Below are 17432 nucleotides of genomic sequence, written 5' to 3'. Positions count from 1 at the left end.
TAGATCTTCATGTTAAAAAACCCTACATGGTTGCTAGAAAGAATTTCCATTCAACTGACAGGTAACATTACACCTACAAAGTTGTGAATCAGAGGAGAGCACTATGACATGCAGCAAGGACAAGATATAGAAATAGACAGTTCTGCTCTAAATATAAGGAACTGACTAAAAATACCAATTCTGCATTACAGATTCAAAACTAATGCATTCATTGTGCCATTTTGTGCAGGCAATTTATGCATTAAAAATTTACATGATGACTACTTCATTAATAAATGCCAATATATTTGCAAACATGTTTAATACAATACACGATTTACGGAGGGGGGTTTTGTCTCAGGAGGTACAGTTGAACAGTGTTGCTTTAGAATATGGCCATAACTTAACAGAAAGAGAGCTTTAAAAGCCCGTGTACAGATAATTGGAGAAAATAAATATACTTAGCAAAGCACATTTATTTATTAATAAATATAGTATATTTATTAAATAAGTATATTTCTATAAATAAGTCTATTTATATAATAGTTTCAAGAGGTCTTACAAGTAGGTCATGTGATATATTTCTCTCAGAGACTCCTGACATCTTTCATTCATTTTTATTAAATCTGCTGAAGTGAAGCTGTATGTGTTTTTCATTTTCGTGATCTAGGGGGAATTGAAACCAACAGTAAGAGCTTGCCTCATTATCAGCAGGAAAAATAGCTTCTAAAACCAGAATTAGGAACCATATGGGGAAACAAAAGAGAAAAACAATGTCCAGTTTCATTTTTACTACATAATTTTTTATGAAAATTCCATTTAAGATAACAATTAGCAAGATACACAGGTTTATTCTTGCACAAAACATAATTGCATGTACTTGCACATTTTTGATTATACAACTGAATACAGCATAGTTATAAAAAGATCCCAATTAAAACTTCATTTACTTCTAAATATCTTCAGTGAAATTATTTTTATCGTTATTTACTGCATAATGTGCAGTTTATTGATATATTATACACAGTAAACAAAGTATAGTAAATAAAGTAAATATATTATGCTAAAATATATTTTGTACAGATACCTTTGTAAATTCTGAAGGAAGCTGGCCATTAGGTAATGTTGAACAATCAGCATTCATCTGGATAAAAAATCCACGAGCAGAGCTGAAACTTGTTTTCATGGGCAGGTTGTACTTTTCAGCAAGTTGCGTTATCATACCTACATACCACATACAAAGATTTAACCCAAATTACATACATTCAGGTACACACCCCTCCCTCTCCTCCTTGTGGTGGTACAAAGATGGAAACTCCTAATGGAAGGTTTCAGAAACACAAAACTAGTACCATCTCTATTTTTCACTATGTATGAATATAGGATTAGAATAAAACAGGAACTTCGTGACATATGACAGGTGCTAAAGTTTCTGATGCTCTTTAAAGTTTCCAACTATAGACTAAACTAAGATGGTCCTTTGTAGAAATCAATAATTTAAACTAAAAAAAGGAAATCATTTTCAGACAAAACTTTTTTCTTCTATTTTGACATAATGATAAACAAGAAGGTTAGTAAAATGCAGTAATGCACATCATGCTAAAACTCCTTTTGTTCATGTTTTCCAACTCTTAATACCTTAGCTAAAAGGTAGTCCACAGATAGATCAAGACTGCTTAAAATATAAAGAACATTGAACACAGATACTTTAAATGAAGAAACTAAACCAAAGATTTACATGTTTTAAGCAGAATGTTTTAGATGGAGTAATTCTGTTCCATTACTTCAACTTTTATGCACTTCAAGAGAACAAGGACTAGCAGAGCTTTGAATACAGGAATCACCATATAATTGTTCAATTTTATTAAGATAAAACTGAGGTTTTATCCAGAAATGGAGAATCTCAGTTGCTTATCAATGACAATCCATCCATACCAATACTAAATACTTTTTATATGTGAGAAGGTTATAATACATACAAGTTACATGGCTTCTGTATGTCAAGGGCAATCTACTTTAAACTCCAAATAAATACAAATTTTAGTTTAAAATTACCTGCTATGTCATCAACAATTTCTGTGTATGTTCTACGAGCTATGTCAAGGAATTCATTGATGTTAGGCTTAACAGCGTAGCACTTCTGGGTCCTCATATTCAGACATCCTTTTGTGTATCTTGTATCATCATTAATTACACTTGTAATCTTTTCAAGTATAATTCCAAATCTGCAATATCAGTTGTATTATGAATTAGATACATAATACTTTATGATTTTTACTTGCAGTACCATCCCCAAATTACAAGCAGCAGTATTACAAGTAAGTGAAGCTACTTTTAAATTTTCTACTGTTAAAACAAAACACTACATTACATTTATATTTTCACCTCAGAATGAATCCTGACTGTACCGAAGTCTGATAAAAAATAAAAATACTATTCACATCTTTGGGAGATATAAATTATTTCTCAAATATATGTTTTTTTCAAATACACAACACTTGAGTTTTGCATTATTATGGAGACTCTAGGAAACCAATACTCTTGTCTTTTCAGAATTATTTCTACGGGAGTTCAGTTTAGCAGCAACTCCACTATCACAGCCAGCTCTCTTGCTTTTATCCCTGTATTCATTAGCTGAAAATTAAGATTTTCTGATAATTAAAATCAGCTTTAAGCAAAAGAATTGAGCTATACTCATAACTATAAACAGGCAAAGATGCAACATCTTTTATCTTACAGGCACTTTTGAGATGAAAGTTTCCAACACAGTAGCTAAGTATTATGAGAAATACCTTGCATCTTCAAGAGAATTGTAATAAGCCTTTAGCAGCTGTGTGTTACAGCTTCTTAAAGCAGCCTGTTGAAGATTAAAACACGGACATGACAGTTACTTCTTTTTGCAGCCTTTTTAAATGACTGAAAGTTTTTAGATTCAGTGAGGCTAATCAGCACTTTTGTAAATAGTCGGTGGAATCTGAACAGCAGTTTCAGTTAAATGTTTGGTATATAATCCACTATTCAGGTAATGGTAGGAATCCTGCTCTTCAGAGCATAGACACAAATGCGTACTTCTGACTGGCATTGAGAATCAATGTTGGCAGTATATTGGCAGTATTGTGTTCTGTAATTATATTATTTTTTTACTTTATCGATCCCTTCCAACTTGAGATACTCTACGAAATTTAATAAACTGCACTTCACAAAAGTAAGGGGAAAATGGTCTGTAGCTTAATAAAAAACAAAAAACAAAAGACAAACAACAACCAAAAAAACCCCCAAGACAACAACAAAAAAACCAAAGGCCACTTACTTTCAGAGGCTCCACAAGTTCTAAGGTATGCTTCAGGTAGATTAAATTAGTTATTTTTGATTCAGCAGTTTTAACCTGTTGAAAAATTTTCTGAATATTGAAGGCATCTGTATGACTGTTCTAAAAAGTACTTAAGAACTAGAAGAACTCATATTCTTACCAGTAAGAGGCTTACAGATTTCATAAAAATTCCTGAAACACTTCATAAGCTCACTCTGACAACTTTGCATCTGCACAAAAAATGTTTACCTAAATTTTAGAGTGCCTGCTGTGATAGTTTGTCCATCGGTAGTTAAGATTTCCCTATGTTTCAACTGATAATAACTGACTCTAAGAATACCCTGCTAGCCCAAGCTGTGAAAACTTTTAATCTTCTATGTATACTTAACTCTATACAAGCTCTACACAATTTGTAGATTTTTTCAAAGCAAATACATTATGTATTATAATGAAGCCCACAACCTTTTCCATTAATGCTGTTAAACACAACATAACCCAGTTTGGTTGATTTCTCTTTGATTAATAAACATGTATCTTAGACATCTGCTCATATGATAAAAAAAAAAATCCAGTAAATACTTCAAGATTTTTTTCACAGTAATGACTGTTCTTCAAAATCTTTCATTCACAGAAGGCCTTGATCTTCTTTTGTAGGCCCCTACACTAACACTCACGATAAAGAATTTTGCTGCTGACATTAGGGTATAACATATGTACACATACGCTGTGCAAAAGAATTTTAAGGAAATAACACAGATAAATGTAGATAAGCACATGAACATAGGAGCATGACCCCATGTGAAATCTTTTCTCATTCATATATAATATCTCTTTACTCTTGTGGCTGAAGGCATCTCATAACTTAGTCATATAAAAGGTTTTTTTGTAAAGACAAAACTAAACAGTGCTAAATGCATGAATGAAAAAATGCTAACCTCCAAATAAATATGGGGTTTAAGTCCCATGAAGGAATCGGATATGAAAAGAACTGATGTGGTCAAACATAAAAATGTGGTACTGGAATGGATCTTTGACTAATTAGTTTTTACAGGAATTTTAACTGAACTAGGGTTACAAGTGAATCACTGCACATGATACAGTCCAACTCAAAGGCAGTAAATTATTTCACCATTGACATGATTTTTCAAGCACCCATCTCAACAAGACTGTATCAAGCAGTTTTTGAAGTTTAAGGCTTTTCTGCCTTGGATTCTCTTTGAAGTGCAAGATGTTATTTATGCAATGAATATTAATTTTTTTCAAAAAAGACACTTAGTCCCTCAAGAAACAATGCTTTTTCCTAACTACTTTGTAACTGCACGACATAACCCGGAGAGAGAGCAGTAATTTTTAAAAAAATGACCTTTCCCAACCTATTTTTTAAAGTACTGCCTGGGGAGGTGGTGGAGTCACCGTCCCTGGATGTGTTTAAAAAAAGTCTGGATGTGCACTAGGTGCCAGGGTTAGGCTGAGATGTTAGGGCATGCGTTAAAGCCAATGAATCTTGAAGGTCTCTTCCAACCTGGTGATTCTGTGTGAGTGACAGCCTCCTTCGGATAAAAGAATGCTCATGCTGAACATACCACTCACACATTTAGTAACGGAAACTGTAGGCTTTTCAGATGAGCATTTCATCTGCTGACTGGTGGAAGATTTACAATGAAAATTTTTATGGAGAGTAGAAATGAAACATAGTGAATAGCCTAGTATAGCATTTGACAAAAGCAACTGAACTAGCATTTGAATAAGCATGTCTGTTGTGTGCATAGTATGCTCTGCTATACTGGAACCAGCCAACAGTGAAAACACTGCAGTAAAAATGTTTGGTGATATGGTCCTATGCATACATAAAAGCATCCTGTGAGCCAGTTTTAGTCATTAAGAAGAACTCATGAATTCATGTTACACATTACTACAAGGAAAGCTCCAAAAAATAAACATTCTGGGTTTTGATTATGTCATTAAAGAGATTTATCTGCATTTATTACTACTGTCCTGTTTGAGTCTGTACCTGACTTCTTTAACTAGAAGTAGACAAATCCTTTATCTAAGCAGGTAAATCAGCATGTGAGAAGACACTGAATGGTGAAAGAGTTGAGAATATCTAAGATGCTGGCACACAAGCATAAATATAAGCTCAAAAGCAGTGGCAGACATATCCAACTCAAGTACAGTAGGCAAATGTAACTTTTAACACCATGGTTTCAATATGCTTAGTGGAAACAGAGCTGAGGTTCAGTAACCCCAAGCCCACTGTAGTTAACTGCTGAATCTAGTCTCAACCAAGATTCACGGGTGAACTACATGTATTTATTCCATTTTGATATTTGTATTACGTGTGTTAACATGCAGACCGATATATGAGGCAAGGTCTAATGAAAAAATAATCTTGCTCTTAGACATAACAGTCACCAAGACTGTAAGTCACTAAACATTTTTTTCATTTATGCTGATGTGAAGAAAATTCCTCTCTCTCATCTGAGTACTGTTGAATAAAATGTACACTTATGAAGAATAAAGGTGGGGAGTGATGAAAGAGCAAACATTTTTGGAAGTACATTTGCATAAATCAGGATGAATTATAGACATCACATTTATATATTGCATGTTATGGACAGATAATTGATTTTTCCAAGGTGTATTCTGAAACATACTGTATCCTGCTTTGGAATCTGTACCAAAACTGAAAGTAGTTGTTCTGTATCCAGGAATTTTGAGATAACTGTAAAACAAAAGTATACACATCAGAAATTAAACTGAAATTATAAGATGTATTTTCTTTGAAAGGACACAATTAATTAGCTATACTAATGCTAATCTTTTTCTTACATTCTACTGTCACAAATTATTTACAGGGTAGAACTAGCTTTAAAATAGCTAACATCTGAATTATTTTGTTATAACTATACTTACAACTTACTATACCTAAGCATGCAGTGATTATGTCAATTCAGAAATACTTTTTGTTTCTTAGATTGAATTGTGCTTCTCTTGTGACACAGATGAAGATTATATGATCCAGTTTCAGGTGGACTAATTCTAGTATTGTATTTTGCCTTCCTCTGGATCATATGTTTTATGAAGCAACAGGAAGAAATATTTATACACAAGTATTACTTAAGCAATATGTCTGCTTTTTAATTTATACATTATATATACTTGTATACATCAAACATAATGCATACCCAGCCATAGAGGTAAAGAGACAAACTCCAACTCTTTTTAGAAAGCTGTTGGCTCACAGACTTTTATACACTGTTTCAGAGAAATTCAACTTTTCTAATCAAAGTATTTGAGAAAAGTATTGCTATGATAATATAGATTACTTTAAAAAATTAAGTGCTTACTATGTCACCTAACAAACCATTAAAAAATACTTTTCAAACATACTGAGGCACACTACGTACTTTCCTATATTAGAAAAACAATGTTTAAAAAGAAATACAGTATTAGTTGTTACAATATAAACTACTACCTCCTTGAAGACCAAAAAAGAGCTCCTCATCCTGGAGTAATTCCTGAACACAGTCCAGTCTTGTGTTAATTGTTTCAGCATCAACTAGAGGTTCCAGGATATTGGATCTGAGTCTCCGACTTCCACCAGGAGTTTTAGTGTAATTTAGAACACCAAGAAGTGTGTGACCATTCCTTTGAAAATAAAATAGATGTGAAGAATACATACACCAAAAAAAGAGATGGTAAGTGTCAGGAGACTTTAAAGGCCAGACTATCCTACAGATCTGAGGCATGCTTTGGCATGCTTAGCATCCCCCTGTTTGCCATGTATTATATGAACTCCAGCAGTTTAGGAAGCTAGGTAATTCAATGTAATTTAACATAATATTAGCCCTCAGTTATGTAAGTATAGAAATACATTTGAACTTGGAATTTTATTCATATTTTGTAGTAGTATTTCATTGCTACTGCCATGGTAAAGTTCACATTTTCCCTCTCAATTAGATTGATTGAAATGAACAAACGAACCCCACACAAGGAGGCAAATTATCAAGTTATAATCACAGATCAAATATTAATAGGAATAATTTACTTGAAATATATATCTGAAAATAATTTAAAACACTTAGAAGTCAAAAAGAGAAACCATTTTTTATTATTTAAAAACACATATTTCAATTAATATAGGAGGTAAATAACATGCTTATAATTTCTACATATTAGTTTCAGCTTTATGGCTTTTACACCGTACATATCCTAGGGTTTCACACTTAAAGGTGATTGCACTTATGCAGAATAAGCCATCTATAATATTTACACCTACTACACAGTCAAATAGTTTTAGAAACCTGAAATCTTCTATGCTATTGGCTGGAAGATGACCCACGAAATACCAGGGCCATAACAACACATTGATTTAAACCAGAACTTGAACAGGAAGAAGCCTGATACAAATACACAAAACACACACCATGAAGACAGATAGGTAGATAGGTAGGCAGGTAGTAAGATAGGTAGGTAAGTACACAGAGTGAGCAGAAACACCCTGAAGTACCATGGTATTAAAAAAGCGAAGCAACAGTCAAGAGAATTTTTAAAAAATGGGGAAATTCAAACCCACTTGTATCAAGCCTGCATTTATTGTATGACGCAACCCATGACAACACTTAACTGCAACTCCATATTTGGGAGAGAATCCACAGTGCCTGTCTTTATGCAGTTGAGGACTTATTTCCCTGCACAGTTAAATGAAGAGACAAGTCCCTCCAAAATTAAGACTGGCACCCAAATTTGACTTAGGTATTTCTGGTGTGCGCCTGCGCTATTAACTTTTACCTGCTGATACCTCATACAAAGATATCTAACCAGGCTTTGGGGGTAAGATCTATGTAATAAAAATAGCTATGTCTGGCTGATTCAAACTTGCCAATGAATGGATCAGCAAAAATTCTGCATCAATAATGCTAAAAAAAACCAAAATCAGAGAAACTTAAAGCAGTTTGCTCAGTTCCTCCTGTAACCATCTTCCTCACAAAACCACCTGTGAAATTAAGAACAGAAAAAGATTCTTTCAGAAAAATATTGCTCCAAAAGTACCTTCCTATGCAAGGCATTCTGTGTTCTACTGTATCTCCCCAAGGGGAAAGCTCTTATGAACAGTACTTGGAGAGTGAGGAATCTCCAGGCTCCCCTTTTTATAACAGGATGATTAAGAAGACATCTAAATAGAGGTGGATCTCAGAACCTGACAGGTAGCAAAATGCAAGTTCCAGGTATTTCTCTTGCTAACCTTAAGTGTAATAGTCTGGAGAAGGAAAGACTTGAAATTTCTTCTGTCTACACGGCAACTAAATGCCAATTAAGGAAGTTCTCCAAGCATTGATCTCAATGCGGAAAACTACCATGCAACCAAGTACCACATTGCACAACCCCATCTTTCCCACTATTGTATCTAAAAGGAAACAAAACAACCTTTGAAGGCTGAAGCATGTCTCTTGTGTAAAATGAGTAAAAGGCAGGTGTTTCAATCCAACATAAGACACTTGCAGAAATATTGCCTCTTTCATTTCCCAGTCTGTAAAATTTTGCATAGATAAATGTTTTTGCATAAATAAAGTCTGAATAAAACATACACATCAATGTAAAGATGATTATGCATCACCTCTTTCTACAATTCACTTTAGGATTTCCTGTGCTAGAAATTTTGTGCTGAATTGTAACATATTTCTCTGTCAAGATATTTTTATAGAAGCTCTGAATAGTGTGCAAGTTCTCTCACATAGAAATAAATACAATGGTCAGCTCTTTGATACAAACGTCAAGGAAACTTAAGAGAAATCCATCTTTATAAAAACGTAACTTGAAAAAACTATTCTTACCGAGAATCTCTGTTATTAATCACTAGTTCAAGATTTTGTGCTGATGATGAATCTATCATAGCTGTTTTCTCACTCCCCTGGAAACGAACCTTTAGTGATTTAGGAGCATAAACGGCATTTTGGATAAATTCAACGTATTTTAGCAAAGCTGCTGCAGCTGCAAGACAGTAATACCTTGGGAAAAAGAAATCTTTTATGAATGTTGAATACTGCTAGAGAAATACCACAAAAGTAGTGCACTACAGAAATAACATTTACACTACTGTGGCTTGGCAACTACTGTGATAAATAGCACAGAAAAGGCAGTATATTCCAAACATGCACAAACCCATGCCTAGTGAACATATATTCATACAGATCAAATGTTCATAAATGTTTGAGTCTCTGTACACTTGACAGCCTCCACTATATCACTGGTATTGTGAACATACGTATTTCAACAGACATATGTGATTTGAAGACCCTGGTCACCAAGTATCAGCACTTAAAATTGTTGATACATAGAAAATGCTTGCTGAGGCCAGAAAGAAAGGCAGTCACAGCTAGCTCTTGAAAGGTATCTTTAAGAAAAGAATGAAAAAGACAAAGTGGAAAGCTGTGAAAACTCAAAAAAACACTCAACTGTAACAGGCTATGTAACAGGCTTTCTATTTACATTTCTACATATATCAAGAACACTGGAAGGCAAAATAAAAAGATCTGTTAAGAGTTTTCTAACTTTTGCAACATGACACAGATATATGTAATGAGTACATAACATGATTTTGTTAAAAACTTATCTGGTCACGGTATGCTCTTCCTTATTTAAACATACTTTGATTGGACTTCCATTAAAATGGTGCTAAATTCAGATGCACACAATTGTTCTATGTACTCCAAACCCTTTGTTTCATTGAAGTATTTTCTCTGGACAGTTGTAAAAGTCACATTCTGTGAAGATGGAGATGACAGCAAAAAGTTTTAAAAGTTACATCGGAGACACTTCTGTATTTTTCTAGTGATACATGTTTCCAAGAAATCTATCAATTGATTCTACAATCTGTCTTCATAGAAGTATTCATTCTAGCTTACTAGCACAAGCAGGTCAATGTAACTGGAGGTGTGTGGTGCACAAGTGATTTATGTGAGAGAAAGAGGAGAGAGGTCAGGAAGTAGAAGAACACTCATGAAGAAGCCATCAGCTCTGCAGCAATGAAGCAATTCAGTAGTAATTAACAGTTTTTTTAAAAGGTTCTGAGGCCTTCATATGCATAAATTACTTATACTAGTTCATTTTATCCTCTTTTACCCTGATAGTGTTCTTTTTCCGATTCTATGATACATCAGCCCCATTGATTTATCAGGTTGAGAGAACGAGGGAGAATGCTTGATTTTTTCATTTCTGTATCTTTTCTAGGTTCAGTTTTACCCAATGCCACAAATTCAAAACTTTCACCTTTCATCAGCAATATACCTATCTCTGCTATTGTCAGTATTAGAAATAGCAGCAGGGGAGCTGCATTTAGTTTATTCACTACCATTCTAAAAGTAGACCTGAAAATCACAGAAAACAAAATCTTCAGATTTTGAAAGTTGTGTAAAACTCTTAAATCAACCATCATATAAAAGTGATCAACAAGAACTCAAAAACGTTGAATGAAATTTTAGATATTACCTTGAAATGCTCCGTTATCAGACTGAACAAATTTGTTGTATTCCCTGCATCACAGGCAGTGTTTGACATTATTATTTCTAGTGGTGTCAAAATCTTGAGTTTAGTAATAACCTGGACAAAAAATTCAAAATAACCCGATTAAAAAAAAAATATATAACCTAAAATATTTTAAATAATGACCAGCAATAACAAAATACATAACTGTATTTTAGAATCAGTTCGAGTTTCAAATTATCTGCTAACTTCTACACTAGCATGTATGAGTCAAATTAATTAAGTCAAATTAATATGTATCTCAATATACATGAAACCAAATTAAAAACAAACAAACAAAATTTAGAGCTTATCCACTGTTATTTGAACACAGAATTATGCTCGCTGTTGAAGCAAGAAATGAGTATTCGAAACTATCTTCCATAGCTATGATGGGGGAAAAGGACTTATTTCAACAGATGGCAGCTTTCTGGGTTTGCAGATGGAAGGTCAATGGTGCTCTGGATGATGAAGAAATAAAACATGTCTGAATACTACTAATCTTTTGATTGAGACTAAATTTTTATTTAGTTTTCATCTCCTCTAGTAACATTTATCTCAGTATTAACATAGCTAAAAATGTGCATATTTTACCAGCTTTATGTTACGCACACCCCCTGTAAGGGTTATTAGTAGATTATATGATCTTCTACTGTATAAGAAAGGACAAACAACATTATGAGTTTACGTTCATTTATACCAGCATTCACAAATTCTCAAGGGAGCAACATGAAAAAGCAGACTATAGTTTAACTGCTTACAAGTTATGATGTGCAAGAAGGGACAGATGACGTCCCAGTAAAAAGGTAAACAAGTACAAAAAATACACAAAAAAAAATTATCTAAGGGCATTTGGGGTCAGAAGGCTGTCACTGCCCTTCATAGCTGCTAACCGCTAGGAAATTTTTTTCCAGTAGCATCACAGTTCAGCAGATCTTGAAGAACTTAAAGAATACAAGAAAACTTTCCTGAAATTATCTGCAGAACATTCAAAAACAGGAGTATGCCCAAGAAAGAGAAAATACAGTAGGCTGGATTCCAATCACTAGGCAGAGCATGGATTCTGAGCGTAAGTAAACTGCTGATCAGCAGATAACACAGAATTGTTGACAGGAATACGATTAATGTTCCTTTACAAACAGGTTGTGTGAATCTGCCTGCAGATAGGGCCAGACTTGTAGATAAAGAAGTAACAGGACAAACCATTAATTTCAGAAAATGTTACTAACTGACACGGATTGCTGCTTAGCCAAGGTCATGCTCAATTCCTGAACTTTGAGAAGAACAAAGACTTAATAGGGTTATGAATATTAACTCCCCCAGCCAGGGTGGACTTAAAACTAATTTTAATGGTCATGTATCATGCGTTATACAGGGGGGAGCATATTAAGGGGCACATTTAGGAGACAGATCACAAAGTCTGCACCTCCCAAGTACCTCAGACAGTAGGTTCTGGCAAAGAGGACAGGCAAAGGTTCCGCAGCCAGGAAGATTAGGATAAAAAGCAGGTGGCAGTCCTCCAACAACTTGAGAGACCCCATCAGGAAATGCCCCATGGCCTCTCCCTTTGTTCAAGAATAAAAGGTACAGAACTCCTCTGTCTCCTCTGTGGACATAAACTTCTGACCATGGATTTTTTCACACATTGTTAAGGGTGTGAAAGATTAAGGCAAGAAATTGGGCTTGGGGAAAAGCAGTTGTACACTAGCATCTCTCTTTCTTTGACTGGATGGTGAATGCAGTATCAGGTCTGAGCACAGAACAGAGAACTCAGTAATCTTAATGGAAAATTAGGAATATATGTGTACAAAGAAAATGCCAGCTTTTATATTGGTAAGGCAAGAAAACGATGAACAATCTGACGATGGCCTGAGAGGAAGCTATAAAGGATGCTCAATATGTAGCTAGGTATATTAAGACCAGAACAGGTTTTATAAGCACTAATGCTTAAAAATAAAGAAACCCATTATACAACATTGTACATTATACAACTGTAATGCACACAATGTAGTACAATATACACTGTACAACATTATACAACACCTGTTTTAGTAAACAGATTTGATGGCTATTTACATTCTGAGTCAGAGCTACTTACTGTCCTAACAGAACTTTTGTTTCTTTGAATACTGTAAAGATGCTACAAGCCACATTATTTTCTAGCATGCATACCTACAAAATAACCCATGAAATAAGATGTTTCACTAATGCCATTGCTGCATAAACCAGAGATTACTCACCAAATTAAAGTAAAATATGCAGTGCTGGCTGTAAATTGAGTGAATTTCCTTTCAATCTGAGATGGAGTATTTATGTAACCAACGCCAGAACTGTAACTACTCTATCACACACGCAGACATTTATGCACTTCTCAGAGTTGTTTTGCCTGGTGAAGAATACCTGCAAGTTCTACTACCATGTATTGCCCAATGCTCTTCAAAACGAGGCATCTCAGTCCCACAGTGTATTTTGCAGAAAGGCTATTTTTCTTTTGAAAAACATTCTTGCCTCTTTAATACCTGAGGCACAGTAAGGAAAAGAGCAGTCTTTTCAACACTGCACATTTTCTAGAACTTGTTACTTCCACTGCTGAGAAATTTCTTCCACAAACTAGAAATTTAATTTTCCATTATTCATAAGCTTTTTTCAAGAAAGTAAATTGCAATAATGAGACTATAAAATACCTTGGCGTAAGTTGCATTGTCCGCAAATTGTGATAATATCATCTCAGGATTTTTTAAATCTATACTGGCTATTCCTACTTCACCTCTGGCAAGGCCTCTTCCTTCTACTACAGCTACAATAACTGACGCAACAGTATGAGCAGAAACTGCAGAGGAGGATGTAACTGTAAAACAGTCATATATATTCAGTCACATTCAATACAGATTAATGAGAGATTGATCAATGAGCATCACAAACGACAGAGCAAGCATAAACAAATATACAGATGCAGGAAGGAATCATTATCAGTTCAGTCTTTAGGAACGTTAAAGACTGAACTGATAGTCATTAGTCAGACTGTGAAAGAAGTAACTTTAAATCCCAATACTTTTGCATTAGGAGAGCACATATGATACATATAACATGGCACAAGGCATCATGACCCTGTAACACCATTTTGCTCATATGAAGCACTGCAAGATGTACCGTCAGCTCCTAAGCATTCAGGAGAACTAGTGTTCTATACCTCTGAACACATCAACATAAAATACATAAAACTTGCATCAATAAACTTGATAATTATGTTATATATGATGTCTAATGCATTACAAGGCTAAAAATGAACCCTGATTAGACATGTGCATGAATTTGGGCTCTTTAGTGACCACACTACATGTCCACAAATTTGGTTTTGGACAATTTGAAAGAAGTCTGAATTCTAACTACATTGATAATTCATACATGAATGCAAACTAAGTAGTAAGAGGATCCAATACCAAAACATCTTCTTAGTACACAAAGTAGTGCATTCTTGTTTGTGTACAGTTTCTTGGCAGTATCCTCTGTGGTACAAAACACATTGTGTTTTGAGTTTGTTTTAGTATCTTAATATAATCACATTAAAAACTAAACTGTTTAATAAAATAACATCAGAGCTGTTAATCTTACCCGAATAACCCATAAGTGGGGTATGGCTTCTGCAACCAGATCTACCAGAAGAGAGAGGTGTTCTTCCTATACATGTGCTATTCAGGCCTCGCACAGAAGAAGAACTCGTGAGATCCAATGTGTTAGCATTTTCTACACAAGAACTCTTGTCCCCAAAATATGATTCTGAGGGGAGAGAAATAAGAAAATTATGAAAACAGCCACAACAAATTTTTATTCAGAAAGCAATATACAAAAAAACAGCTTACAAAACTTCAATTTTTATTAGCAAAAATAGAGATATCCAAACAAAATGTCATTCTATGAAAGCTCTCCAGAGTATAAAATGAAATAAATCACACCGCTTTGAAAACAAGCTTGCATTAAAATTATTTTTTACAATGAGATTACCTGCAGTGCTAATAAAAAAATTATTTACATTGTTGAACAGAAATAATACAACATTAGTCACTTTACTAAGTATCATTTCATATGCTAATGAATTCTAAATTTATGAAAGAATGCTTTAAATCAACTTTATCTCACATTTAACCATTATTTGAAAAATCATTATCTAAAACTGCGCATGTGTTTATGAAATCCTTTTTTAAAAGCTGAGCATTCCTTTTGAAAAGCAGGACAATAAAAGAAGAAAAAGAACCACTTGGGAATGATAACCCTATTTATGGGTTCAATTTATGGGGATCAACTCTCGGAAATTATACAGTAATCTGGGATGTATTTGTTAACAGCAGTTTCTTTCACACATGTAATTGAGATCTACCTACGTTTTTAAAGTCCTGCAAAATATCTTTGTCTCAGAACACTTTAAATTTTCAATGAATTATTTAAGTAATTTACTTCTTTTTAATTCTCTTGAGATTACTGAAGACATTGTTAACCTAGTTTAGATAACTGCTTTCTAAGATTTAAAAAATGAATTAAAATACAAACAGCAGATCCACTTTAAAAACTCCATGTATTATAAAACATGCAAGCACAAATGTTTCTGTTTCTTATATTACATTAAAAACTGACACACAGGACAAAATACATAAGTAATGGTTTTCAATGATCAATTAATTGCATGAGTCTTTATCGAGGCTGGCTGGTAGAAAAATATCTACTGTACTGGAATTCTGGAGTTTGTTCAGGTGAGGTGGGCTTTTCTTTGTGTTTGTTTGGTTGGGAGTTTTTTTTAATCTTAAAACAGTGACAAGTGATAAAAATATTAGCTCAGATCTTTGGCTGGGGACTTCTTTAGGAGTGGACATATCAGCCTATTTTTTTTAAATAGCACTCACTCAGATTTTGGCCTAAATTCAGCCAGAATTTTGGCAGAAGAGACTTCCTGTAGAAGACACTGAATCTGGCATAACGGGGAAAACCAGTAATTTGAAAGACCAAATGAACCAAGTGATATACAGCTATTTCTCAACCCAACATTTAGATCGTCCTGTTTGAATTAACATTGTGTTTGCGTTGGTTTTTTTTTTAGGACTCCTCAGTAGTCATATGTAATACCTAAACGCATTTTACCTAATTTCCAATTTATACACAATGGAGATACACGTACATCAGAATTCATTGCAGGGTTAAAATAATTTCCAACTCTTTTCATAGTTTCTTTTCGTCTGAAAATACCACAATTTTAACTTCCTTTTGCTGCCACCAAGATACAGACTTTGATAGTAGATTTTTATAAAGAATGGCAAGTAGCAGTATTGCATTGTAGGAACACAACATTCTTACCGCACACCGACATCCACAGGCTCTTAAAACTATTTCAAAGCCAGGCGTAAAAATAAAAACAAAACCAAAAAGCAACAAAACTCCTGAAACAACCAATAAGTCAAACACAAACCTATATTTCGGTTCTCTCCTGTAAAGCAAACGCTGTGCAGCAATTCAAACACGTTTACTGGTCCCACCAGAGAGCTCAGCTACACCAAGGAACTATTTCCATAGTTCTGTCCAGCTAAATGACAAAGGTCGCTATGAAGCTTAGCTGCACCTGCCCCATCTCAGTAAGGACCGCTTTTAACAGCTCTTTCGAACCCAACCCGAGCAAAGACAGCAGAAAGAAACAGATAAAGGCCCAGGCAGAGAGCGTACCTCCCCTTTCGGACACCGACGGCTTCACGGCGCTGTTCCCGGCAGCCCGGCGGGCTGCGAGGCCTTCCCCGCTGGAGCCGCCCGGCCGTGCGCCGCCTCTGGAGGCGCCTCCGCTGCTCTCCGAGCTGTGTGGCGTCTGCAGAAGCCCCAGGGTGTAGCGGGGTGTGTCCTCTGTCCGGCCGCCAACAGCCGGCGTGGAAGAGCCGCGGCCCGTGTAAGACCCCGAGGTGGCCGAGGCGGCGGCCCACCCGCCCGCGCCCGCCATGTTGCGAGCCCTCAGCACTGCCCCGGCCCGCGCCCACCGCCGGCCACGGCGGCACTCGGGCCCGACCTGCTGCACCCGGAGACGGGCTCTGCTGGGAAAAGCTGCCGAGCTTTAGTGCAGCTGTAAACGGTACAGCCGTGCACAGAGCTGCTGGCCCTGCAACGGGTTTCATTACAAATATGCAAGGGCCACAGCCACGCAAGAGAAGTGCTTGCTCTGCTCTTTAAAGCAAGAGTACTGCGTTTCAACGTATTTTACCTGGCATTAATTCTTCACCATTCAGACTTCTTTACCATGAGCTTCAGCAATGTTTTCTTCCTGCTCAGGAGTTTGGTTACAAAAAGATCCCCAAAATTACCACAAAGCTAGTTTACCTCTGCAGTTGTCTTAAACACCTGCTCGTAGGAATGTTTTAGAACACTAAAACTGCTTTGTCTATTACCATCATGTAACACACACGACTAAAATGCTATAACTCACATTTTGACTCGGCACAATTTTGTCTCTGGCACTAAATATGCACGCATTATGGAACACTCCATATACTCACACCTTTTTTAACCTATAATTGTAGAAGATCTTTAGAAATCACAGTTGACTTAGGAAATTACATTGATCAAATTTTCATCAGAGAACTCCAATAATATTAAA

The 17432-nt window shown here is 35.4% G+C and overlaps 1 protein-coding gene across 6 annotated transcripts in view; it reads right to left on the bottom strand.

Moving 5' to 3' along the window:
* Nucleotides 1–17432, bottom strand: part of MSH4 (mutS homolog 4) — a 25064-nt gene extending 7632 nt beyond the window's left edge. The window contains exons 1-13 of one of the 6 annotated variants that reach the window (XM_026798639.2): nucleotides 16517–17432; nucleotides 14423–14587; nucleotides 13495–13658; nucleotides 10778–10888; nucleotides 9938–10053; nucleotides 9124–9297; nucleotides 6762–6937; nucleotides 5944–6011; nucleotides 3290–3364; nucleotides 2772–2836; nucleotides 2035–2204; nucleotides 1067–1203; nucleotides 542–645 (exon numbers count right to left, since the gene is read on the bottom strand). In XM_026798639.2, coding sequence (XP_026654440.1) covers nucleotides 542–645; nucleotides 1067–1203; nucleotides 2035–2204; nucleotides 2772–2836; nucleotides 3290–3364; nucleotides 5944–6011; nucleotides 6762–6937; nucleotides 9124–9297; nucleotides 9938–10053; nucleotides 10778–10888; nucleotides 13495–13658; nucleotides 14423–14587; nucleotides 16517–16781 — 1790 coding nt within the window. In that variant the 5' untranslated portion in view covers nucleotides 16782–17432. Of the gene's footprint in view, nucleotides 1–541; nucleotides 646–1066; nucleotides 1204–2034; nucleotides 2205–2771; nucleotides 2837–3289; nucleotides 3365–5943; nucleotides 6012–6761; nucleotides 6938–9123; nucleotides 9298–9937; nucleotides 10054–10777; nucleotides 10889–13494; nucleotides 13659–14422; nucleotides 14588–16265; nucleotides 16464–16516 lie in introns of those variants that run through there. The other 5 variants (XM_014273711.3, XM_005496344.4, XM_074545474.1 and 2 more) reach the window with 5 other exon arrangements.

The sequence above is a fragment of the Zonotrichia albicollis genome, chromosome 7, assembly GCF_047830755.1.
Source record: "Zonotrichia albicollis isolate bZonAlb1 chromosome 7, bZonAlb1.hap1, whole genome shotgun sequence".
NCBI classification, from domain to species: Eukaryota; Metazoa; Chordata; class Aves; order Passeriformes; family Passerellidae; genus Zonotrichia; species Zonotrichia albicollis.
Note: the sequence above shows the minus strand (reverse complement) of the source record. Positions and strands in the feature narration are given on the sequence as shown.